The sequence below is a fragment of the Leuresthes tenuis genome, unplaced genomic scaffold (genome assembly GCF_036924035.1).
Source record: "Leuresthes tenuis unplaced genomic scaffold, fLeuTen1.0.hap1 SCAF_1, whole genome shotgun sequence".
In the NCBI taxonomy this organism is placed as follows: domain Eukaryota; kingdom Metazoa; phylum Chordata; class Actinopteri; order Atheriniformes; family Atherinopsidae; genus Leuresthes; species Leuresthes tenuis.
Window position 1 is genome coordinate 6923790 of NW_027325355.1, and position 26756 is coordinate 6950545.

Genomic DNA, 26756 nt, shown 5'->3' on the forward strand with positions numbered 1-26756 from the left:
GTTACATAGCAGTAAAAAAAATGATTCTGATTAAATGAGCATAAAGGATAACACTGATTCTGTTACTAATACAGGCAACAATAAAGGCTGTGGAAGTAGTTAGAAAAATGACTCAGATTGAAGCGGTGGCAGAGGCTGATCACGGGCAGATGGAAGAAAGGCAAGGCAAGTTTATTTGTAAAGCACAATTCAACGACAAGGTGATTCAAAGTGCTTTACAGAGACATTAAAACAGAAAAAATAAAAAGCATAATTTAAAATTTAAGCAAGAGAAAGAAATAAGAACAATAGATAAAATCAGAAAAAATTATATATATGAAAGATAAAATAATAGTTAAAATATGATTCCGTTTTGAAACTCAAGCTTATTCAAATGCAGCTGAAAATAGATGTGTCTTCAACCTGGACTTAAATACACTGAGTGTTTCAGCTGATCTGAGGCTTTCTGGGAGTTTGTTCCAGATATGTGGAGCATAGAAGCTGAATGCAGCTTCTCCTTGTCTGGTTCTGACTCTGGGAACTGATAAAAAACCGGATCCAGATGACCTGAGGGGTATGGAAGGTTCATAGTGGGTCAGGAGGTCACTGATGTATTTTGGTCCTTGACCATTCAGAGCTTTATAGACCAGCATCAGAACTTTAAAGTCTATCCTCTGATGGACAGGCAGCCAGTGTAACGACTTCAGAGCTGGACTGATGTGCTCCACTTTTTTGGTCTTCGTGAGGACTCGAGCAGCTGAGTTCTGGATGAGCTGCAGTTGTCTAACTGACTTTTTAGGCAGACCTGTAAAGATGCTGTTACAATAATCAAGCCTACTAAAGATGAATGCATGGACTAGTTTTTCCAGGTCCTGCTGAGACATCAGAGCTTTTAGCCTTGATATATCATTAAGGTGATAGTAGGCTGACTTTGTTATTGCCTCAATGGGTTTGTCCAAATTTAGGTCTGAGTCCATCACTACACCCAGATTTCTGGCCTGGTTGGTAGTTTTTAGATTTATAGATTGAAGCTCTGTGGTGACTTTCAATCGTTTATCTTTGGCTCCAAAGACAATTACCTCAGTTTTGTTTTTGTTTAGCTGGAGGAAGTTGTGGCACATCCAGTCATTAATCTCCTCAATGCATTTACCGTCTCCTGGTGACATTGTAATATATATCTGTGTGTCATCTGCATAGCTATGGTAGTTTATTTGGTTGTTTTTTTTTATAATCTGTGCCAGTGGGAGCATGTAGCTGTTAAACAGAAGAGGTCCCAGGATGCAACCTTGGGGAACTCCACATGTACTCAGATGTAAAGTTACTTATTGACACAAAGTACTTCCTGTTCTCTAAGTATGTTTTAAACCAGTTTAGTACAGTTCCAGAGAGACCAGCCCAGTTCTCCAGTGTTTGAGTAATATATTGTGGTCAACTGTATCAAAGGCAGCACTGAGATCCAGTAAAACTCAGACTGACATTGTTCCACCGTCTGTATTAAACACTTTGGTCAGAGCAGTCTCAGTGCTGTGGTGCTGTCTAAAGCCTGACTGGAAGGTATCATAGCAGTTATTTTGTGTTAAAAAGTAATTAAGCTGTTGAAAAACCGCTTTTTCAATGATCTTACTTAAAAATGGGAGATTTGAGATGGGCCTGTAGTTATTCATTTGCGTCTTGTCAAGATTGTCCTTTTTCAGCAGAGGTTTAATTACAGCTGTTTTTAGTGGCTCTGGAAACACACCTGACGTTAAGGACAAGTTCACAATCAGTAACAGGTCTGACTCCAAAGTCTTTGAGACCCCTTTGAAAAAACCTGTTGGTAGGATGTCTAAACAGCAAGAGGAGGAGTTCAGGTGACGTAAGATCTTTACTGTTAATGGGTTGAAATAGTGTCATGGCGTTTAAACCGGTTTTCGGTGGACACAGTACATATGCTGAACCTGCTGCTGATGTACCAACTGCTTATCTAATATTTTGGACTTTGTCTATGAAGAATTTGGCAAAGTCATTGCAGGCCATGGTGGAATGAAGTTCAGTTGCCACTGACACAGGAGGGTTTGTTAGCCTGTCAACTGTAGCAAATAAAGGCCCGAGCATTATGACTGTTTTTGAAAGGAGAGAGAACAGTCTTTGTTTCTGGATAAAAGAACAGAAGAAGTTTAACGAAGTCTCCAAGTGATGAAGAATCTCTGCAGTTCTTAAAGTAATGAAGAAAAATGCATGAACAGGAGATCCTTAGATCTAAGTCTGATACTGAGAATGTGAAGCTGACATCATGCAGCGGTTTGGTTAGACACCATGTTGTATTCCTGCTTCCTCTGAGGTTCTTCTGTGTGCACAGACCCTGAATTCTAACTCGTGGATCATGTTTCTACGCTCAGACTGTGAGATCAGCCTCTAACATCTCATCCTTAAAGCTGAATGCTGAACATATGTGTCCACTGTTAAAACAACACATTTCTGATGAGTTTATTACTGAAACACGTTTTTATTATCAGAGCATAAGATCCACTGACACATGGAGAGGAGGATTTGTGTTCCCTCTGCAGATGAAGGTAGAAAGTGTGTGTGAGCTGATGTGAATTCAGCAGCATGGATCAGTGTGAGGACACTAAAACCACTCTGTGTGGGGAACATGAGAGCCAGAGCAAAGCTCAGAGGTGAGATGACCATCTCTAACTGTCCATGACCCTGCTCCATGTCAGAGCTCAGCACTCACATCACCAAACCACCTTTATTCACAGGAACCAACCTGAACCTGAACCTGAACCTGATCCTGAACCCAGCTGTGTGTCCCTTAAGAGCGACCTGTCAAAGGATTGGTTGATTGATTTCCAACATGATGTTCCATCAGCCCAACAGTGAGTATCTGTCAGTATTCAGTGGAGGCTGCATCATGTTTCAGATGATAACCAGTTTTCAGCTGAATTACTTGAGACTTGGATCAGTTCCTGATGTCTCTGATGAGACTAATTTGCTGCATCATGTGTGTAATGTTATATTTTAGTTTAGTCCTGCAGCTCTTTATTAAAACAAAGGGAGAATATTGCTGAATATCTGTCCACTGATGTGGCTTTTTCACAGGAGCTGATTATGTAGTGAACAGGGCGGCTGATGTAGAAATATTACAGTTCTCACACGTTGTGTTTAATGACGTCAGTTTAAAACGACCTTCTGAAGAAACAAGAACAAAATGACCAAATCAACCCAGTAATGTTAGTAACTGATCTGTTATTAATTCTCTCCTAATAAACCTGCTCATGTGATCTGGTGAAAAGATCTATTTTTTTTATCTGACACTTTATATTCCAGAAAAATCAAATATTCAAAGTGGTTCAGTGGTTGTGTCCAAATTCACTCACTCATTCCCTACTCCATACATAGGGAGAGAAATGTAGTGGACAATATAGTGAGCGCAATAGAAAAATCTTTGACACTTTCAGACACTACTCTTGGCGCCGGTAATTACGTCATCGCTGTCGTACAATTAAAACATACCACAATGTCGTCTCACACAATACTTGTCCCTTTACTACTGCATTTATGTTAAATTAGTGGATTTTTATTACTGTCCTGTCATTTTTATTTTTGTATTTAGTTTACTATTTAAGCATATTTTATTCTCTTGGCTCTTTAGTAACAGCAAGTCACAAGTATAACCTACTGTAATGTTTAATTATATGCCTTTTCTTTTTTTTTTTTTTTTTTTTTTTTTTTTTAAACAAAGCTATTTAAATTGTCTGGTTTTGAAATGTGTAATAAAACAAATAATGGAATAAACTGGCTTCGTGACTGTTGCACTGCTCCACAACTCATTAATTTGTCTCGTGCCTGTCAGCCAACAGCTGACTACAAGCGACCATTTACCGGGAAAATGGTCACGATATAGTGGTTAGGGAGTGATTTCGGACACAGCCAGTGTTTTCCAGTGTGGTGCAGCTGTAGTTTGTCTCTGAAAGAGCAGAATGAATCTGATCACACAAACAGTAAAGACTGAGTCAGAGAACCACACTGAAAGCTCAGAGCTGAAGTCTTCCTGTTTTCTCTCTGTAAAATTACATCCAGCTTCCAGTTTCCAGTTTCCAGTTTCACACACCTGCTGACGTCTGCCTGCAGAGTGGCAGAGCTGCCACAAGGGGGAGCTGTAACATTGTTCCACAGCAGCCACACGAGTCATGTTTCCATCCAAAAGTGATTTGAATGATTGGGAATAGCGCATTAAAAGAAATTCGAATCATGTGCGTTTCCATCAAAACTATGGACTTTGGTGAAAACTAACTCGCGAGTTTTCGGCAGGTTGGCATGACAACCAGCCTGTAAACGTTTTACCGGCTTCCCGACCCGGAGTTCTTGATACATGCTGGCATTTCTCTGCTGTTTATTGTCAAAGATAGCGGTTATTTGTTTCTCCTTAAAGTTAAAAACGCCATCTTCCTCCGTCCACACAAACTTTCCGTTGTCCGACATGTTTGTTTGTCTTGTGAGTGACCCGCAAACACTGGAAGCAGTTTGGGTGAAAGTGCGTATCAAGTCAAACTTGATACGAACACAGCTGTTTCCCTTCCCTTTCGAATCAACCAGAACCCGGCGCTTGCGAGCATATTTTCATTTGTGCGAATCAGGGGATTTTAATTCGAATTATGGCGTTTCCATCAGAATTTTCCAATGCGATACTTCTCGATGCGCATCTAAACAGGCTGATGGAAACACACGTACTGACTCTCTGACAGGCCGTCTCATGCAGACTCAAACACTATCACTGAATACTTTCTGTAACCTAGAGAACACACAGGGACTTCATCTGCCATTTATTGTACAATGAGTAAAACTCACTGCCTCGGACACAGAGTATACCAAATATAAAAAACAAACTCAACAAACTTCAAATAAAGACACCACACTAATTCAATGTGCAACCACAAATCATATCACCATCTAAAGTGAACTCCCAGCATCGCAACCACCCCGGGGAATGGAGGACCCCACCAGCCACAACACTACAAACAGAGGAAGACAGAACTTTGCAATTCTAAAACTAAACAAACACAAATCTAAAACTATTAAAAAAATTAAATAAATAAATTAAAAAAATAAATAAATATCAGTGCAGTTAAAATCTAAAATAAACCGTAATCAGTACTGCGCCTCTGTGCTTAAACAGCCAAGGTTCAGTCCTACAAACAAATGACAGACCCACAATTAAAATCATTAAAATACACATACTTCAGGGTGCATGCTGGCATTACCCTAACAATTAAATACGATACAGATTATAAAACAATGCTAAAAGTCCATCTTACCACAGAGCAGAGTCAACAGTCACAGCCAGTGCACACAAAGGATCTGAGGAGGGTGAGACTTTGAGTCACACCTGCTATTAATCAGCATCTCCTCAGTTCCTGTCTCCTCTGATTGGTCTCTGCTCTCACTGCTTCCTCGTGACCTACTGCTACATTTAGTTTGAAGAAAACAAGTTTTTTTCTCTCAGGATCCACCAGAGACTCAAACCTGGACCTGAACCTGGACCTGGACCCGGACCCAGCTGTGTATCCATGCAGAGCAACCTGTCCACTTATTTCCCTACTAAGTACAAAGCAGACCCACGTTCAGATGCAAAAAGGTGAGTTGTATGTAAATTAGGGGTGGGCATTCGATTAATTTTTCTTAATCGATTGTCGGGAGAATTCACGATACATTATCGATTAATCTTTTTTTTTATTTTACTAATTCATATACATTATTTAACTTTTTATACATTAAAAATGCAATGAAAATACAAAATACAGTTTGTTTTTCCTCGATGAGATCTTTACTACGAGAAGAACAACTCTTGACGTTCAGTGGTTAAACTTGAAGATGTGTGCTGTGGTGCTCTTGTCACAGTCTGTTCTGTCACAGTTTATGTTTAATCATGTTTTCAGGTTATGTTCTAGTCATGTTTTTCCCCTGTCACGTTCGGTTCACTCATGTCACCTGGTTCATTGTTCACAGCTGCACCTCATTTACTGATCACTCCCTCCACAGTATTTAGCCTCCTGGTTTCCTTTCAGTCACTGCAGAATCCTCACTAACCTTTCATGCCTTGCCACAGAGAGTTAAGTCTGGCTTTGCCTCATAGTCTTGTTTTGTTTTCATAGTTAAGTATTTTTGATCCGGCTCTGCCGCACTTTGTTTTTGCCTTTGCTCCCTGTTCTTGTGTTGTTTTGGAATAAACCTTTTAACTAAAAGAGCTGCATCCTACCTCTCCACCAGTCCCTGACAGCTCTAAAGCAGAGGAGCCTGCAGCTGCCAGCCGGCGCTCTCAAACACAATTGACAATATTTTGTTCCAACATAATAATAATAATAATAATAATAATAATAATAATAATAAAAACATGTTAAACAATAACTTAACCAAAAACATAATAATACTTAGGTTTGACAGGTTTTGTCAAAACGTAACTTAAAAACTATCCAAAAGGCACCGAGCCTAAAAAAAGGGTGAGAGAGAGAGATAGCCTACCTAACAGTTAAGGCTACTTAACAAAGCCAAACTATTAGGAAAAATAACTAGTAGGCCTAACTCACATACAACTTCAGCACCAGTCTACTGATTTTTGTTGATAAAGATAAGCATGTTAACATGCTCTGGGGTCAGACTCAACTGCACTATGGTGACCGTCAGTCTAGCTGCTGAAAACACCCGCTCTGAGGGGACTGATGTTGCCGGGATGCATAGGTACCTTCACGCATTTAATCGATTTGAAAAAAAAATTAATACATAAATAAATAAAGTGATCAACGTTATCAATTCGTCGATTAATCATGCCCAAACCTAATGTAAATGTTGTATTAGAGTAACATACGTTCACAGTTCCAGGATGACAATCACTCTAATACACCCACTGTTTATTTAGCTGCTGCCGCCGTCTGCCCACATCATCTAAAAGCTGAGTAGAGAGGTGGTGGAGTCCAGTATTTTCTCCTGGTCAAACACATACTGCATTTTCTATATCACTGCTGTGTCCTGGTGAGAGCTCCAATCTCATCCATGTTAGCTGTTTTTTACATTCATAACATTCTTGACAATGTTTCATCTGCATTGTTACTCTCCATAACATCAGTGAAAAGAAATCCAAAGTATTCAGGGAAATAATCAAGCCGCAAAGATTCCAAACTAACGAAGAAACATCTCTCAAAAACTAGAAATTTAAAAATTGAACAAGGTACAAAGACTACTACAATGTGATGAAAGCTACTGCAACATGTTGGCTTTGGTTGAGCAGCAGCTTCTTACTGTCTCTATCACCTGATCGATAAGGGGAAAACACTTAATGTGTTAGAAATAATTTTTGCTTCCTTCTGTGGCCACTCTCCAGGTTCCGTGCACATTACACATGAATACTGAACAGGTAAGCTCTAATAAAACAAGTGTTTTTCTCTATCAGGATCCATGAGAGACTAGCATCTGGACCTGAACCTGGACCCAGCTGTGTGTCCATGCAGAGTGACCAGTCAAAGGATCCTCCTCTTACATTCAAATCAGACCAGCATCCATCCTTTAAGAGGTGAGCTGAGTGTAAATGTTGTAACAGAGTAAAATGAACAGTAGCAACTTAAGAGCTCCATCACCATGAACAGTAAAATGAGTCAGTTTGAACAGTTTTTATTCCAACATGAGTTTAATGTGAGCTCAGCTCTGTTTCACATTCATTTCTATGTTCATATGTTACATGCCTTTTTGTCTTTTGAGTGGAGTGCAGATATTATTTTGTGTTCTTTAGGAGGAAGCTGGAAAAACCAGGCTCACCTGAACCTAAATCCAGCTCTGAGTCCCAGAAGACTGACCGGTCTATAAAACATACTCCAAGGAAAAGGCACAACCCAGATGTTCAAAGGTACTGGAATAGTTTAGAGATGAACGAAAGAAAATAAAGCATTTAATTTATTTTTTACATCTTCAGTACAACTTTACTGACAGATAAAGTTCCTTCAGTGACGACTCTGTTTTAAACATCTATCTGTCTAACACTGGGAACATACCAGTATAACCAGTTTGATCCAAGCACACACTGGCTCTGGCTGCCTTGCTCCAGGGCACTTCAGCAGGGAGGGAAAGCTTTCTGAAGGGGTTGCTGAGAGCTGTTGGATCCAACCAAAGTGAGCTGAAAGCTCCAAGCAGCTGCAGACTGAGCTGTTGATTCTCAGTGGGATCAGTAGGACTAGTAAAGCTTTCTCACTACAGGGAGTCCTCTGATTCACTGTTCACATCCACACATCACTTCATGGAGCTTTACCTTGTGTTTGTCTCTGTGTGGACAGACAGAATGTGAGCTCATTCTTCATGATTCCTCCACAGAGTGGACCAGCAGAGCTCAGAGGTTCCCAGTGGTCAGTCTGCCCAGCAGCATCAAATACAGCTGGACTCCATATTTATGGTCTGTACATCTACAACAACTACTTTTCCATCTGTTCTGTTCACAGTCATCTCCATGCTGCACTTTGTAGACCAGTGGATTGTCAGTGTGTCCAACATGGATCTGATGTTTGGCTCCATGATTTCAGTCTGATTGGCTCATTCATATAGTATTCTGTTCCAGCTGCTGGAGGACAACATGGTCACTTTTGTGAAGGAGGAGCTGAAGAAGATGCAGAAGGATCTGAGTGCAGATTACCCAGAATGCTTAGAGTGTCAGAGGGAGGATGAGGATGAAGAGCAGAGGTGGAGCAGAGAGGCATTAGTGAAGATCACAGTTCACTTCCTGAGGAGAATGAAGCAGGAGGAGCTGGCTGACCGTCTGCAGAGCAGTAAGAGGATTTCTCTAAAGATTTAACCTGCTGGATAAATGACACATTTACTGATGTCTCAACACACAGAACAACACATGTTCAAATACTCATTCTCAGAGAAATGAAAAGTTTGAAGATTTTATGTGTATTGTATTGTCTGATCTTATTTGTTGTTTATTTAGAACTTTTTGACCCAGTTTTCCAACATAAATCTGCTCTGAAGAAGAAGTTCCAGTGTGTGTTTGAGGGGATTTCTAAAGCAGGAAACCCAACCCTTCTGAATCAGATCTACACAGAGCTCTACATCACAGAGGGAGGGACTGGAGAGGTCAATGATGAACATGAGGTCAGACAGATTGAAACAGCATCCAGGAAAGCAGGCAGAGCAGAAACAACCATCAGACAAGAAGACATCTTTAAACTCCCACCTGGAAGAGATGAACCAATCAGAACAGTGATGACAAAGGGAGTGGCTGGCATTGGGAAAACAGTCTTAACACAGAAGTTCACTCTGGACTGGGCTGAAGGCAAAGCCAACCAGGACATCCAGTTCATGTTTCCATTCACTTTCAGAGAGCTGAATGTGCTGAAAGAGAAAAAGTTCAGCTTGGTGGAACTTGTTCATCACTTCTTTACTGAAACCAAAGAAGCAGGAATCTGCAGCTTTGAAGAGTTCCAGGTTGTGTTCATCTTTGACGGTCTGGATGAGTGTCGACTTCCTCTGGACTTCCACAACAAGGAGCCCCTGACTGATGTTACAGAGTCCACCTCAGTGGATGTGCTGCTGACAAACCTCATCAGGGGGAAACTGCTTCCCTCTGCTCGCCTCTGGATAACCACACGACCTGCAGCAGCCAATCAGATCCCTCCTGACTGTGTTGGCATGGTGACAGAGGTCAGAGGGTTCACTAACCCACAGAAGGAGGAGTACTTCAGGAAGAGATTCAGAGATAAGAAGCAGGCCAGCAGCATCATCTCCCACATCCAGACATCACGAACCCTCCACATCATGTGCCACATCCCAGTCTTCTGCTGGATCACTGCTACAGTTCTGGAGGATGTGTTGAAAACCAGAGAGGGAGGAGAGCTGCCCAAGACCCTGACTGAGATGTACATCCACTTCCTGGTGGTTCAGGCCAAAGTGAAGAAGGTCAAGTATGATGGAGGAGCTGAGACAGATCCACACTGGAGTCCAGAGAGCAGGAAGATGATTGAGTCTCTGGGAAAACTGGCTTTTGAGCAGCTGCAGAAAGGAAACCTGATCTTCTATGAATCAGACCTGACAGAGTGTGGCATCGATATCTCAGCAGCCTCAGTGTACTCAGGAGTGTTCACACAGATATTTATAGAGGAGAGAGGGCTGTACCAGGAGAAGGTGTTCTGCTTCATCCATCTGAGTGTTCAGGAGTTTCTGGCTGCTCTTCATGTCCATCTGACCTTCATCAGCTCTGGAGTCAACCTGATGGGAGAACAATCAAAGTCTCAGAAGTCTAAAACACTAAAAGAGACTCTCTTCTACCAGAGTGCTGTGAACAAGGCCTTACAGAGTCCAAATGGACACCTGGACCTGTTCCTCCGCTTCCTCCTGGGTCTTTCCCTGCAGACCAATCAGAGTCTCCTACGAGGCCTGCTGACACAGACAGGAAGTAGCTCACAGACCAATCAGGAAACAGTCGATTACATCAAGGAGAAGATCAGTGAGAGTCTGTCTGCAGAGAGAAGCATCAATCTGTTCCACTGTCTGAATGAACTGAATGATCGTTCTCTAGTGGAGGAGATCCAACAGTCCCTGAGTTCAGGAAGTCTCTCCACAGATAAACTGTCTCCTGCTCAGTGGTCAGCTCTGGTCTTCATCTTACTGTCATCAGGAAAAGATCTGGATGTGTTTGACTTGAAGAAATTCTCTGCTTCAGAGGAGGCTCTTCTGAGGCTGCTGCCAGTGGTCAAAGCCTCCAGCAAAGCTCTGTAACTACAGAGATAAATGTGTTTTAAATATTCTGTTTACTTGTTAAAAGCAGAGAAAATAACTAAGTTATTTCTCAGATAATTTCAGTTTGTAGATAACACAGATTCACAGCAAACAGTTACATCAGATCAGTTTACATAAAGAGGAAAGAAACATGCTGCAAGAATGGCAACACCTTATGAATGATTATTCATTTTATTAGAAAAATTTAATTAATGAGTGTGCGCGTGTGTGTGGTTGTTTGTCTGCTTTGTCTATGTGTGTCCCTGTGATGGACTGGCGACCTGTGGAGCATGTACCCTGCCTCTGACCCAGTGACAGCTGGGATAGGCTCCATCCCTATGATCATGAGTTGGATTGAACGGGTATAACTTCATTCTTTCCCTGTTATTCTCTCCTTAGACTGAGTGGCTGTAACCTATCAGATGAAGGATGTGCAGCTCTATCCTCAGCTCTCAGCTCCCAGTCCTCCAGTCTGACAGAACTGGACCTGAGTAACAACAACCTGCAGGATTCAGGAGTGAAGCAGCTTTCTGCTGGACTGAAGAGTCCAAACTGTAACCTGGAGGCTCTCAGGTCAGGATTCATTCAACTGTTCAACTGCTGATCATTTCAATTCTGCTTTACAGTCATGGATGAACAGCTGACCCTTTCAGGATGGTGTCTGCTGTTGGTGTCTTTTTTTTAACCCAGTGATGGTGTTTAAATTAGAATTTTTCATTATATTTCCAAATGTCATTTTTTTTCATTAGTTTTTAATCACAGATGATTTTTTAATATTTCTTTTGACTTTGACTGAAAATGTTGTTGGAGACAGTGTACATGCTCTAAATGATCTTTCAGATTTATTTGAACTACTTGTAATTCAAACAGCTCTAAAGTGTATTAATGTTTGCACATGTGACAGACTGTGAGAAAACCAATGTTCTCTTGATTCCTTTGTATAACAAATGTTACGTTTCAGCAATCATAGCAGGAAAAATCAATACCAACAACAATACAAACTAAACTATTAAAAAAAAGTGAAATTACGACATTGAGGTAACTCACCAACTCATATGAATGTTTGCACATCAGAGCAGACCTTGTTCTCAAGTGTTTCCTGAAGAATCAACAAACTCCTCATAAAGACCTAAGACAGGGTTCCCGCGGGGTCTTAAAAAGTCTTAAAAGCATTGAATTTATGAATTTGGAAATAATACCTTAAAAACACTTAAAAATGTCTTGAATTTTTATATATGGGTCTTAAAACTTGTGCAATATGTAACTTCTCCGTATCGCATTCTCCTCAGAAGTTTCACCACCATTATTTTGATTAAATAACGTAGCCTAAATAAAGAGTGGTGGAACCAATAATTGAGAACTCAACTGCTCCGGGTCTGATCACGTCACTTTGCGACAGCACAGGCCACCACACAGACAAGGACACCAAGCCAAGCAGAAGCAACACAAGAAGTTTGTTTTTAACATTAGTTTACCCATTTCATGTTTTATGGGAAAATGTAAATTTAACGCTTGGCGAGAAATGCAAGCATTTTGTAACTGGTTAAAACCGGTGGACAACAATGTAGTCCAGTCTTTTTTTTTTTCACTGTTTGCAAAAAAACCATTCAGCTTGGTACCATGGGCATGAAGGCTTTAGAGTCTCTGGATAAAAGTGTCTGTTAAATGCATAAACATCTACAGGAAACTGATTACAGAAAAGAAAAAAATCTAACTGAGAAAGTTTGTCAGAAAAATGTTTTTAACTCAGTCCCAGTAACACTTAGACTGAGTAAGTTTGAGAACAAATTCTGACTATATAGGGACTGTAAACACAATGAAGCATCTACTCCATGTGGTTCTGGAACTGCTCTCAGTTTACTTTGGGGATGACGTGAGGTTTTAGGATCAATTTTCAGGAAAGTGAATTAATATACAGAAGTTGGGGTCTCCAATTAAAACAACACCAAAATAAAGAAGAAGTGTTCAGAGAAGGTGCTTCAAACACTGTGTGTGATGTCACATTTGATCACATTCAGCTTCAGTTTCAGAGCAGTTCTCTCAGTATCTGCCATTTTGTGTTGTTTTCTGCAGCCTGTCAGGCTGTCTGATCACAGAGGAAGGCTGTGCTTCTCTGATCTCAGCTCTGACCTCCAACCCCTCCCATCTGAGAGAGCTGGACCTGAGCTACAACCATCCAGGAGACTCAGGAGTGAAGCAGCTATCAGCTGGACTGGAGGATCCACAGTGGAAGCTGGAAACTCTCAGGTATGGAGAGGTCTGCTGCAGCATCACACAATGTCTGATGGAGGAGGAAGAGATGTTTTCTGTGCTTCACTCAGCCCTGTGTTTTTCCTTCATGCTGGTTCTGAGTTTTATATGAAAATAAATGTAGGAGCCTTTTTCCTTTGTTCACTCAGGCAGATCTTTACACAGAACATTTAACAGCTTTATGTTGGTCTGCAGTACAAAAACATTAGTTTCAGCATAAAGGTTGAAAAACTGTGTGAGACTGTTTTCCTCTTACAGAGATACAGCTTACATCTCACTATGTGATCATGTTCATGTTAAACATCAGTCAGCTGTTCACCTGTCTAAGTAAGAAGTATTTGACTTGTTTACAGCTTGTACAAAATTCTGCTGTGAGTATCATGACAAGCATTGACAGAAGAGCCTACATTACCCCCGTCTTAAAATCTCTTCATTGGCTTCCTGTATTTTAACGCATAAATTATAAAATTTTGGTTTTGACATTGAGAGCGTTGCATGGACAGTTTCCTCCCGACATCTGTGAACTGATCCAGCCCTACACTTAAGCTCGTAGCTTGAGATCCTCTGTTCAACATCAACTCACCCAAGAAGACAGATCTTTCCAATCTTTCACATTTTCCTCAAACAGCCTCTGAAATGATGAAGAATTCATGTTGGATTCTATGATGGACAGTTGACCAGGCCTTGCTTCAGACCCAAATCTTTACTTTTACAGCTTCAGGCTTCACTGTTGGTTTAAAGTACTTGTTTGTTTAAATGTTGCTTTTAGTTTACACCAAACAGGTTCCCTGTTACAGTGTCCAAATAATAAAGTTTTAATGCCATCCAAAATTATCCCAAAGTTCAGGGACCAGATGCATAAATCCATTCATCCATTTTCTATACCTGCTAAATTCATTCATCGTCACAGGAGCTGGAGCCTATCCCAACAGCCACAGGGTGAGAGGGCAGGGTCCACCTGGGTGGGTCTAGATTCCATCTCACATACAGATATACAAACCACTCATACAAATGTTCCTACATTAAATAAAGAGAATTGCACACTTCACACATTCTTCAGACCGTGCACACAAATATTTTCAGTGTAATTTAAGTGTGATCTGAAGTGGAGATGAAACTTCTGAAACGTCCCATACTGTCCACATACTTTGATAACTTATTTCCATAACTTCAGACACAGTTCGCTCCTTTTCCTTTCACCGGCTCATGAGCTGGTTAGAAGTGATGATGAGCAGCGAGGGAGGAGAAAACCTCTGTGAGGAGGAGGAGGAAATGTCTGCCAGCATTAGCCGTGTCCCCTGAAAACAGCGTGGATCTGTCAGAATGATGGAGGGTTATCATGTCTTTTCTGAGATAAACGGACCACAAAGAAAACATACATACCAGCAATCATCTCCTGGTTAATGCACAGCCTGTAAGGAAACATATTCAGCAGATTCAGAGACTTTATTCATCCAGTTAAAGGGATATTTATGTGTTTTTGAAATGGGGCTGTACACTCTTTCTCAGTGTAGAACAATGTGTGTGAGAGCCATGTAATGTCCATGTTTGCATGCTGAAAGAGACTGTGCTGCTCTGACCCCCCTCCTCTTTTCAGGGTGGAGCCTGCTGGAGAACGATGGTTGACACCAGGTCTGAGGAAGTGTAAGTGTGTTCTTCATCTGATTCATGACATCCAACCATCTTCACACTGTCACATCACTCATTGATCAAAGTGAACAGATGATAGATCAATAACTGCAGCTGGATTGTGTTTGTTCTCTCCATCAGATTCCTGTCAACTCACAATCGACACAAACACAGTGAACAGAAAACTGGAACTGTCTGACAACAGCAGGAAGGTGACACGTGTGGAGGAGGTTCAGTCATATCCTGATCATCCAGACAGATTTCATGACTGGTCTCAGCTTCTGTGTAGAAATGTTCTGACTGGTCGCTGTTACTGGGAGGTCGAGTGGAGAGGAGATGTTTTTATATCAGTGAGTTACAGAGGAATCAGAAGAAGAGGAGGCAGAGAGTGTATGTTTGGATACAATGATCACTCCTGGAGTTTGAGCTGCTCTGATCGTTTAGGTTACTGTATCTGGCACAAAGACATACGAACATCCATCTCCTCCTCCTCCTCTGTCTCTAACAGAGCAGCAGTGTATGTGGACCGTCCTGCTGGCACTCTGTCCTTCTACAGAGTCTCCTCTGACACACTGATCCACCTCCACACCTTCAGCACCACATTCACTGAAGAACCTCTGCATCCTGGATTTGGGTTCTGGTTCTGGCCACTTGGTTCCTCAGTGTCTCTGTGTTGAGTATAAAGAGTTTCCTCCTGTCAGAGAATCACTGTTGAACAGATAGTTCAGTCTGTACATGTCTGTCTGTTTCACTCAGAAACACCTTTTCAGATTCATGGATTCAGTCAGTTTCTGTTTGAAACTCTTCTAAATGATTCCTTGGAAACTTCTTCCTCTTCCAGTCCTTTAAAGATGGAAGCTGCCATTCTTCCAGGATGTTGTTTTTCTGTGTGTTTCCAGTCAAAGCTTCACACTGAATATCAGTATGTTGTGTTTCTCTGCAGCTCACTTCCACTGAGACCATTCAGTTGCTGTCAGCTGCAGTTATTTTGCTGCACATGTGACAAACTGTGATATCAGAGAGGAATCACTGAGCTGCAATCAGCCAAGATGAATTTCCAACCTGCTGACAGATCTTCACTGATTCTGTTCCAATGAGCATTTTTTGAAGTCTCAATGTTGGACTTTGTATCTGAAATGTCTAATTTTTAAATTTTTCCAAAAATCACTTTTTCTTTTTTTTACATTCAATTTGTATTTAGTATGTGAATGTTCACTTTTTTTTTTTTATAAATCGGAAACTCCACTTTTTTTAGAAATTGTATCTGAAATATTTTATTCTTTTTAACATTTCTTTATACACTATTTGTCACTTTTATTTATTTTACTCTCAGTAGATTGATACAATTGTTACTTCGTCTTTGGGGACTTTGAGTTTTAACAGATTTTTCTTCCAGAGTATTTGACACTTAAAATTGAAATTCATTTTAGATTTAATAGGATCCTAAGCTATTTAAACTCCTCCACTTCAGGCAGAGACTCATCACGGAACTTGAGGGTATGGTACAACATGAGGGCCAAAATTAAGACTATTGAGCACCCGGCGGTGGCTTCATACGTGTCACAGGCTATAATTCTGAAGCCAGCTGCTGATCTGATCAATGATAACAGCGCACCAGTAACTGAGAGGCCGATTTTTTTTTTAGGGTGCACCCAGTTAAGACATTTTAAAAAAAGGGAACAAAAGTAACTGCCGGTAGGGTTTGTAAATTGTTTATTTTCTTATGTGTGTTTAATACAGTATTGTATAAGTTCACCTGTGTTCCTTTTACTCGTTGGAGTGTCCAAGCTTTTTTCTTTGAGCACGCACTTGACTTGAGAATCAACTCTGTGGCGGAAAAGCCTCTGACGTAATCGTGTCTGTCTTCTACATGATGCGCTGTACAGCCTTATAAAAAGGATATTTTTACACCAGTCTGGTTTTAGCTAGCTATATACTGTTGAAATGAGAAAAACCCAAACTCAGACAGCATCTCCTATCTTAGCACTTACCCTGTACTTCCCTCTACAGTGTCCTCCCTGTCAGCTCTGACAACTCGTTTCCTTCTATGAAGCTATAATTAGCTTTGATGTTAGCTGTATGTTATATCCTCATTTGTCAGTCACTTTGGATAAAAGCGTCTGACAAATGCATAAACAAAGATCGGCAATACTAATTGGTCTAACCACAGTACATGTTTCCACTGTCTGATGGTCCATCCCAGATGCCCCTGAGCCCAGAGAAGTGGACGCCACCCCTGGACGAGGTTAACATAAGGCTTCTTTTCTGCACAGTAAAGTTTGTGAATGGAACTGTGTATTGTAGTTCTTGACAAAGGTCTCCCACAGTAATCCCTTGTTCACGGCGTAACCTACGGAGATCACGGGTGTCCAGCTTAGGCTTGTCCTTTACACACTGAAATGGTCATGGGTATGGTTTGAATCCACACTCAGCACAGGCAGACAGGTAGTAAGTTGTTAATGGCTGAACTTATAGACCGGTCCAGTAAAGAGCTGTGACAAAAAACAGAAGGGAACAGACAGAACTCGTTGTCGGAGACAGAAGACTGAGGTAATATCCAGGCCAGAGCTGAAACAGGCAGGTCGGCAACAGGAGATCAGGCCAGAAAGGACCGCTGGAAAGTCTGGCGTGACACGAGAACAATCCGGCACGAGGGAGATGACAGGAGCAGTCTTAAATGCAGCCAGTGTTGATGAGAGGCAGGTGCTGCCACAGGTGTAGGGAGTTGGCCTGATGAGTGGGGCGTGGCTGCCTGACAGAGTGGAGCAGAGACAGGTGAGTGGAAAAATACCAGCAGACAGCAGATGAGCAGAATGTGACAGAAATGCCTCCAGATTTCTTGAATGCTTTAATTATATTCTGCACTGTAGAGGGAGAAATATGCAAATCCCTTCCAATCTTTCTTTGAGGAACAAACTGGACATCCTCTGACCATCTTTGCTCCATAAATACTCAAATAGCAACATTATTATTTGGTACATACATCTAATTCTTATCTCATTGCTGGCATTTAAGCTTCTCCATCGTATTTAGGGTTTTGATAAAATAAGAAATCATCTGGTTCTCACCAGGTCTTAAAATGAGATTGTGGTGGAAATTTTAGTAATGCACAGAGTCAGTTATTTTCTTCTGAGGATATAAGAGGTTTTTATAATAATATCTTGCAAGGGAGAACAACACAGTACAAAATACAGTTGTTCTGACAACTGACCGAAGACACTTCAGTCATAATGCACATTGTTGCTGCATCGCTCCTTGGGTATAGTTGAGTCTTATCTACTTTTCCACCCTAACTACAGTCAAGGTTACACAGACACAGCTGCAAGTACCAGCTCCCCTTCTATCCTCCTTAAAGTGCAGCTTTATCACAGCACACGATGTCCTCGGGAGAAAAGAGAAAAACAGGATATGTTGCTATCTTGCAGGAGGCCATCTGCAGGTTATACACAGTAACACTGAGTACAATGCATGTAAGAATTAAGGGCAGAATTTAGAATGTAGGCAGGGAACACCTCGCCAGTCCATCACAGGGCCACACAGAGACAGACGGTGCTAACCACCACGCCAACGTGAACCATACCTGAATTCTATGAGAATAAATCCTTTGATCTTTACAAGAGAAGATCCATGTTATTAAAGATTTTTTCATATTTTAATATTCCCCCCGGCTGGGGGAATTAGGCAGAACACCTCATATTTAGAAATATGAGGTGAAGTAAAGTTCTTCATAGAGGAAAAACAACACCTGAAAGGATTCAGGCATTAAATGACAATTCAAACTGTTGGAATATATTGTTTAAATAATGAGATCAAAAGTTTCAAGCATCACACACCAAAGAAAACACCCTTCAGAAAGTTAAAAAGTAATTTCTTTATTGTGATGATGAAGAACATCCAAAAAAAAAGCAACACGACACACAAAGCAGTCATTTTGTTTGAACTGAACGTGCAGCTGAAGACAGTATTTCAGAAATGATGTTCAGTGGTGATATGAGCCACGGCATCATCATAGTCCAGTCCCTCATCTTCCTCATTTTGTGGAGACGTTGTCATGGAAACAGGTGGTTTCCTTCCTGCAGAGTTTAGAATACATTTTTCTTATTTTTGAATATTTGAAATCATTGTAATGTAACACATACGGCGTTTCACAGTAATTATTATCAATAATTATCTAAAATAATTTAATGACTTAATAATCAGCTCAACCTTTTAACTGAAGCATGAAAAATAATGAAGTGAACTGAAGAATGAAGTCTGATGGTGTGAAATCAGGAGTTTGATTAAAGAAGTAACAGTTTTAAATGAGCTCAGTTGGAAGCAGTGTCTCAGTCAGAGTTACATCCTGTTATGATTTTACAGCAATAAGCTGCAGCTGTGCTGTTAGTAAAGTCACTCCTGATTATCCCCAGGTCTGCTGCTTTGTGCTAATTTGTTGACTGCTTCAGTCATCGCTGAGATGAACTGGTTGTTGATAAAAAACATGTTGGTAGAACACTTGGAGACTTCCCCTGACTCTTGAGTTTTTAAATCACCATGATGTCGGTGTGAGTGGAGCTTTACCTGTTGGTCTGTGTCGATACAAAGACACCACGAGGACGGTGGAGATCAGGTACGGAGCGCAGACCAGGATGTGGCGCGCCACGTCCAGCGCAGTCGGCGTTGGTTCAGAAACCTTGAGAGCTGGAAGAAAAACAAACACAAACACAGCTCATCGGAAGTTCTAAAATCCCATCCGTTAACAGTCCGTACCAACTAAACGAGGAGCACTGTGTCCTGTGGACAACAAACAGGAAGGTTGTTTGAGCAGCTCTGTTTTTATAAGCATACAAAGTCTTTGAGTTTCAGACACCCATAAAAAAAGGCTCTTAACCTTTTGGGGCTTGTCCAGGATTTGAAGATTTTACCTTTCTCACCGCAAATGCAACTAAAGCTCGAGAACCCAACAGGTTTTTGATTGGTCAGTCAGGTATTTCATCTCGAAGGCTGTCAAAATGTACAATAGAGACCAAATGGAAGGAAGCACTGCAGCTGAGAGAGTTTTTTATTTTGTGCCAAGAACAGAAGAAAAATAAACTGGTTTGTTGAAGAGCTGTTGTGCTTCAAATGTCATGGTGGTGCAGTAAGATATGGGTCAGATGTACAGATAACAACTTTATGTAAAAAATAAATATGGTATATTCTGTGTACCAACAGATGGAGTTCTGCAGTGGGGAAGAAAAACTAAATATGATTCATATTTTCATTTGCCAGCGTTGATCTTTACCTCTTATCAGCAGCCAGCTGGGTGGAGACTTTTTGTGAATGCTGATGTTACACGTGTAGAGGCCTTCATCAGACCTGGTAACATGGTGGAGGGTCATGTGACCTGTAGGCTCAGTCCTGATGGAGGAGCCATCTTTATAGAAAGCAGCTGGGAGGTTGGAGGAAGTGGTCTTTGTTCCATTTTTTATTTGACAGCTCAGAGTGACGTCATCTCCCTCCATCACAGGGAGGGCAGGGCTCTGCAGGATCACTGGGTTGTCTGAACATAGGATGAAAAAATGTGTTTTTTTGTGTGTTTGATATGAAAGGATAGAAGTACATCACAAATTATAATCAGTTGCAAACATTTCTGCCTAATCAGAGCAGACTGGGCCCTGTGGGAGGAAACAGACTTAAAGAAAGAGGAGCAAACATTTTAAACATTGAAGACTGCACATCTGTTCTAATTTAGCTCCACAATAAGTTAATAATCATGTAAATGAGTGTTGTATGGGTTTGGGTTCCACTGGTCCTACCGGTTATAGAGATGTTGACGGAGTTGCTCCGCTGCTTTGCAGGAGATTCACACCAGTAGATTCCAGAGTCCTGCTTTTTGGCTATTTCTATGGTACATTCAGCAGAATTCTGGATCCCCAATCCCTTACCACAGCTGGACAGAATGCCGTTATGCAAGAGGAACCTTTGAATCCTCCATCCATGAGAGCTGCTGTTGTTGCTGCAGCTCAGGGACAGTTTGTCATACTCAAACAGCTGAGACGAGTCTGGAGACACTGTCAGAAATGGTGGTTTGGAATCATCTGGGATCAGAGAAAGACTGGAACTTAGGGTGTACAGCAGCGCTTCCTTTAATGTTCCCGACAGACTCCCAAATACTGTGGAAGCAGTTTATCATTACTGCAGACTTACTGTACATGTGTGCAGACACTGGTTATCTGATGGACTCTTACTGGAAAACATTATGTTGACGTCTAACCCAACATGATCTCATGTCATATCAAATAAATAAAGCCCAACTTACGGTATATTCTGTGTACCAACAGATGGAGTTCTGCAGTGGGGAAGAAAAACTAAATATGATTCATATTTTCATTTGCCAGCGTTGATCTTTACCTCTTATCAGCAGCCAGCTGGGTGGAGACTTTTTGTGAATGCTGATGTTACACGTGTAGAGGCCTTCATCAGACCTGGTAACATGGTGGAGGGTCATGTGACCTGTAGGCTCAGTCCCGATGGAGGAGCCATCTTTATAGAAAGCAGCTGGGAGGTTGGAGGAAGTGGTCTTTGTTCCATTTTTTATTTGACAGCTCAGAGTGACGTTATCTCCCTCCATCACAGGGAGGGCAGGACTCTGCAGGATCACTGAATGTTCTTGATGTACTGAAAAATGTGTTTGTTTTGAAACTAATAAGGCAAAAAGACACTTGGAGACAAAAGCGACACCTGCCGGAGGCTGAAATGAGTGCAGTAAAATAAAGATAAAGGAAAAATTCAGGATCTGAACATGAAAATATGTGTTTTTTGTATGTTTGATATGAAAGGATAGAAGTACACCTGAAAATGGTCTGAGCAATAATAAAGTCAATTCTGCAACAGAATTTATGTCTGAACTAACTGGATGTAATGAGGCTGACTCTGCTTAAAACATACTGATACCCTGTTCCAGCCCTGCTCCACTTCATCCACTGACCTGTCAAACACAGCACCTTCTGTCACATGTGTCTCTGTCTTCCTGTCTGTGCAGGACTTTGTGCCCAAGCACTCAGTTCCTGGGTTTTACTGGGTCGGTTTGTCTGATTGGAGGACTGGGAAGTGGGAGTGGGTGAGACAGACACCGTACACTGTGGAGCGCAGGTATGTTACCCTGGAAACGTGTTCTTTCTGATCCAGGTTTTATCTGCATTTGTGTTGTGATGTGATGACTTCAAATGAAAAATTCAGTCACTATCAGGCCAGAATTTGCCCCAAAACATAAATATTTCCAGGCAGTTCCAGTGGGGAAAAGACCTGGGTCAGACGCAGGCTGGATCATATATCCCATCTGGCCTGGGAACATTTCAGGAGCCCCTAGGAGGAGCTGGAGAGCGTCGCTGGGCAGAGGGATGTCTGGGTGTCCCTCCTGGACAACTTTATATAAGTGGCAGATGATGGATGGATGAACCTCTGAAATATAAACTTTTAAAATGTTTTCTCTGGCCTTTCTTGGCATTGATGGTGTTTTTGTTGCTGTCAAATATCAGATTTGAACTGAACTGCATGTTAACGTGTGAAGGTTGTGGTCTGTGTCCTCTGAGCTGAATCCTCTCACAGAGATTCACTTCTCCTTGTTGGAACCCGTTTCCTTTACAGCAGCTCATGTGTATCACCTGTAAGTGGCTGGATGTGTGTCTTTAGAGGAGATTAAAGAGTCTCACCAGTGACCGTGATGTTGATGGCGTTGCTGCTGTCTCTGTGTTTGGATTCACACCAATACACTCCGCTGTCATCGGGCTTCAGCGACTTCACGCTGCAGGTGGAGGAGGTCTGGGTGCCCCATCCGACGCCACACTGAGACAACCTGGGAACATCCCATTTGTGTTAGTCATCCACACTCAGGCATTTATCTCATTGTTGGCAGAAGACTTCTGATCAGAGGTGTGGAGTCAGAGGGTTAGATGTGTTTTCTTACCCTGCAGCACACACACACACACACACGCACACACACACACACACACACACACACACACAGACACACACAGACACACACACAAGGGATGTAACAGTTACCGGTATTACAGTAAATCGTGGTGAAATGTTACATGATAAATGTGGCAGTAGGCCCTGACTGCACTATGTCAGTGCCTGTCTGTTATTGATCACTGGGCCGGCTGGTGGCACATAAAACTCCCTCCCTCACCTCTGTGGTGATTGCCTGCTGGGTTCAGACTTCCGGGGTTGCCGATTCACCCTGTGTGAATGCCGCTCCAAACAATTCTTTACGGTAGGAAGCTTCTTTATTATTTTTCTGTATGTTGCTGGCTTGGGCTCAACCTCCATGTTTTAATAGGACACCAGTCGAAGTGGCCTGACTCTCCGTCCATCTGCACTCTACAGACTCGGGCTACTTTGTGTAGCCTCTTCTGGTCGGCTGCTTGTCCCAGCGCCAGGTCAGCTGTATTGCCGTTCAGCAGTCGCCTTGGCAATCTGCTGTGACCTGACGGGAATGATTTGATTTATGTTTTACTATTGTTGATTATTTTGTACGTTCAAGTAATTGAACCTTGATTTATTACTTTTGATCTTTTAACTTTCTTTTGTAATTGGCACAGGGCACGGCCAGCTCCTGGTGGTGGATTTCCAGGGTGGTGGTCTTCTGTTGGTGCGTGGTATAATTTCTCTTCTTTTCGTGCATGTTGTGTTGTGCTTTTCTTTTTAGACTACTGCCCTGCCTGTCTCTCAACTCTGGGAGTTGAGCCAGAGAAAACTGTGTCCCTCTTTCTTTGTATATGTGTGAGTAGCTGCTCGGCTTTTAATAATGATCCTTTTATTTCTATATTGTGGAATAAACATGTTACTTCGATGAGTTTGTCTCGAGCCTCCTCTGTGGCGAATTTGTGTAAACCCAGTTTGGGATGGTGCTAATAGCTTTGCTTTACCTTTTTGTCTGCTCTCACTAATCCACATTTATCACCATACTGGTCCCGCCACATAAATTTGACCCTTTATGTTTGAATTAATCTCATTATCTCGGTGGATTATGGGGATATGTAATAACAGCGTCAAGAGAACCAGTACGTTCAGGGACTTTTCCCTGTTTTATACGGCATTGTGGTTTGTTAGGATGAGGCATAATACAAGATTCAACCATCAAGAACACTTCATTATAGAACATAAAACATCCCCATGTGTGCATTTCTGGGCCTTTACTGTGACACCTGTTAACATGTGACACTAAGCTGTCACTTTAGATTTGGCAGCGTTGCCTCGTCGTCTCTTAGCGCTGTTTAATGATCTCATCTGTCAGGCTCACAAAACAGGAAGTCGATAAGCTTCTGAGGCCTTATCTTCACAGCGCAGTGCAGGAGTGTGTGATGAGCAACACACATTTACTCACCTAAGGCAGATGAAATCAGTTGCCGTGGCCGACAATAAAGAAGCAATCCTCAGAGTCAGAAAGCAGATGCCTGTGAGGTCTGACTGCACAGAGTTTGTGATCTGAGCAGTCAAACTCTCTCTGCTGTGACATGAGTGTTGTGCTGGTGAACTCACTTTGTGGTGGATCTCCACACTGTCCATTCACCGGGGCCGAGCTGCTCGCAGCTGATGGAGACGTCCTCATACTCGAAATACTGAGACCAGCTGGGAGTGACCGTCAGGGAGGCTGACGGAGACAAAAAGACAGATTACCATCTTTTCTTTCACTGTATTCTGCTGATGGTGCATGTTTTAAAGGCTCACTTCACTTCTCCGTGTGACTTACAATAACTGGTGATTTTTTTTTTCCATCAGCCAGATGCTCATGTACTAAATCTCATTAGGAACAAACATTTCCTCTTCAGATACCTTTGAGTTAAGATGGATGGAAACTTTAACTTAAAACATGTCTCTCTTACTTACACAGTACATTTCCTTACTGTTCTCAGAGGTTCAGACAAACATGTGCAGCCTGAGCTGACAAACACTAAAAGAAACTCACCTGTCTGCAGGACTGAAATTGAGCTACATGAGGTTAATATCAAACACGACACCCAGAAACTCTTTGGCTGTTTTCAGTGTATTTTTGGACTTTTTTGTCTGTGGATGAATCTGAGGGTTAGGGTAAGATAGAATCTGAGCAGATTTCATTCAGAGTTCATCCGGCTGCTTCTGGCCTCTGTCTCCTCATCAGTAAACATTACTCTTTAGAAGCCATTTAAAGCCATTCTCCTCAGGGTGAAGCCTCTGTATTCGCTCTGTGAGGTTTTCTCCTCACGGTGAAGCCTCTGTATTCGCTCTGTGAGGTTTTCTCCTCAGGGTGAAGCCTCTGTATTCACTCTGAGGTTTTCTCCTCACGGTGAAGCCTCTGTATTCGCTCTGTGAGGTTTTCTCCTCAGGGTGAAGCCTCTGTATTCGCTCTGTGAGGTTTTCTCCTCAGGGTGAAGCCTCTGTATTCGCTCTGTGAGGTTTTCTCCTCAGGCTGAAGCCTCTGTATTCGCTCTGTGAGGTTTTCTCCTCACGGTGAAGCCTCTGTATTCACTCTGTGAGGTTTTCTCCTCACGGTGAAGCCTCTGTATTCGCTCTGTGAGGTTTTCTCCTCAGGCTGAAGCCTCTGTATTCGCTCTGTGAGGTTTTCTCCTCAGGGTGAAGCCTCTGTATTCGCTCTGTGAGGTTTTCTCCTCAGGCTGAAGCCTCTGTATTCGCTCTGTGAGGTTTTCTCCTCACGGTGAAGCCTCTGTATTCGCTCTGTGAGGTTTTCTCTTCAGGCTGAAGCCTCTGTATTCGCTCTGTGAGGTTTTCTCCTCAGGGTGAAGCCTCTGTATTCGCTCTGTGAGGTTTTCTCCTCATGGTGAAGCCTCTGTATTCGCTCTGTGAGGTTTTCTCCTCAGGGTGAAGCTTCTGTATTCGCTCTGTGAGGTTTTCTCCTCAGGCTGAAGCCTCTGTATTCGCTCTGTGAGGTTTTCTCCTCACGGTGAAGCCTCTGTATTCGCTCTGTGAGGTTTTCTCCTCAGGGTGAAGCCTCTGTATTCGCTCTGTGAGGTTTTCTCCTCAGGCTGAAGCCTCTGTATTCGCTCTGTGAGGTTTTCTCCTCAGGGTGAAGCCTCTGTATTCGCTCTGTGAGGTTTTCTCCTCACGGTAGACTTTGATAATTATTAACTGATTGTTATGAAGGAATTTATCTGGACCAAGTGAAATAATTCTGCTGCTGTTTTCTGTGGCATTTTTGTTCTGAATGAACCAAACTGTAGATTTGACCTCTCCTCATTCAAACAACGATAAACTTGATACGCCGCCCGTACACTCAAAGTTTTAAGTGCAATAGATGGAAAAAAAGCAACGAACAAACAGATCCTTTTGTCTGCCACAAATGACTGGCAAAAAAACTGCATCAGCAGGCAACAAACCGCCAGACAGGAAGTGATGAGAGGTGGGCAGCACGCATGAAAATTCCTCAAAAAGAGTATCAAATAAACTAATATTTACAGTGTAATCCGGACACATGTCCAGTTTAGAACTGGACACTTTAAACACACACACAAGGGTCCAAACTTACCATGACTGGCAGACGTCTGGCAGGAGCTCAACAACACTGAAACATCAAAGTTAAGCCACAGTGTGAGCACAGTGACAGACATGCATCTGAGTCACACACTTCTTCTACTTCATCAGCTGTCACTGAGACCTCAAAGTGTCGCGCTTTAAATCTTCAGCAGAATCAGAGAGCTGGTCCGCTCATATCTGACTTTTGGCTTTACAAACATCAGTCACAGGATTGTTTCTGATTATAATCATTAGTTGTTTTGTCTACTTACAGAGAACAAGCAGAGCTGTCTTCATCGTGTCTGCTGGCTGAAGACTGACCGTGTTGTAACATATGTGGCGGCAACATCCTGTAAAGCAAACCACAAGTGGGTATGACGGAGATGATAGTGCAGCACAATATGATAACACTTAATCTGACTATAACCATCACTTACCTACGCTGTCATATTACAGAAATATCTGCTTTCTGCTGCTTATGTGTATCTGAACTGAGAGTCCCGAGAAAAAAGCCTCACCTCCTGTTTCTGTTCTTAAATCCGCTCATTGAATCAGCTGCTTCAGTAAAATACTTTAATAAAAGGAAATCAAACTATTTCCACATCTCATAATTCGGAGAACAGGAGAGTTGTGCTGATATGAATGCACAGAGCTGACAGTCAACACTGATCTGCTTGTTGTGTCTG

The 26756-nt window shown here is 42.0% G+C and overlaps 2 protein-coding genes and 1 long non-coding RNA gene across 3 annotated transcripts in view; 1 reads left to right on the forward strand and 2 right to left on the reverse strand.

The window, feature by feature from the left end:
* LOC140292446 (NACHT, LRR and PYD domains-containing protein 3-like) overlaps nucleotides 1-16576 on the forward strand; it is a 405682-nt gene extending 389106 nt beyond the window's left edge. The window contains exons 4-12 of the mRNA XM_072379488.1: nucleotides 5485-5596; nucleotides 7406-7525; nucleotides 8317-8395; nucleotides 8558-8765; nucleotides 8930-10712; nucleotides 11116-11289; nucleotides 12790-12963; nucleotides 14564-14610; nucleotides 14737-16576. Of these exons, the coding sequence (XP_072235589.1) occupies nucleotides 5485-5596; nucleotides 7406-7525; nucleotides 8317-8395; nucleotides 8558-8765; nucleotides 8930-10712; nucleotides 11116-11289; nucleotides 12790-12963; nucleotides 14564-14610; nucleotides 14737-15272 (3233 nt within the window). The 3' untranslated portion in view covers nucleotides 15273-16576. The remainder of the gene's footprint in view (nucleotides 1-5484; nucleotides 5597-7405; nucleotides 7526-8316; nucleotides 8396-8557; nucleotides 8766-8929; nucleotides 10713-11115; nucleotides 11290-12789; nucleotides 12964-14563; nucleotides 14611-14736) is intronic.
* Nucleotides 16577-18498: 1922 nt separating this feature from the next.
* On the reverse strand, nucleotides 18499-23245 carry LOC140296381 (high affinity immunoglobulin gamma Fc receptor I-like). The gene is made up of 7 exons (XM_072379718.1): nucleotides 23127-23245; nucleotides 22269-22411; nucleotides 20968-21234; nucleotides 20373-20654; nucleotides 19859-20116; nucleotides 19156-19275; nucleotides 18499-18668 (listed from the first exon to the last, which is right to left on the reverse strand). The coding sequence occupies exons 1-7, from the start codon at nucleotides 23243-23245 to the stop codon at nucleotides 18562-18564; spliced, it is 1296 nt and encodes a 431-aa protein (XP_072235819.1). The 3' UTR covers nucleotides 18499-18561.
* An 862-nt stretch (nucleotides 23246-24107) lies between these two features.
* Nucleotides 24108-26496, reverse strand: LOC140292890 (uncharacterized). The gene is made up of 3 exons (XR_011912618.1): nucleotides 26343-26496; nucleotides 26084-26119; nucleotides 24108-24214 (listed from the first exon to the last, which is right to left on the reverse strand). It is a non-coding gene; the product is annotated as an uncharacterized lncRNA (long non-coding RNA).
* Nucleotides 26497-26756: the final 260 nt, after the last annotated feature.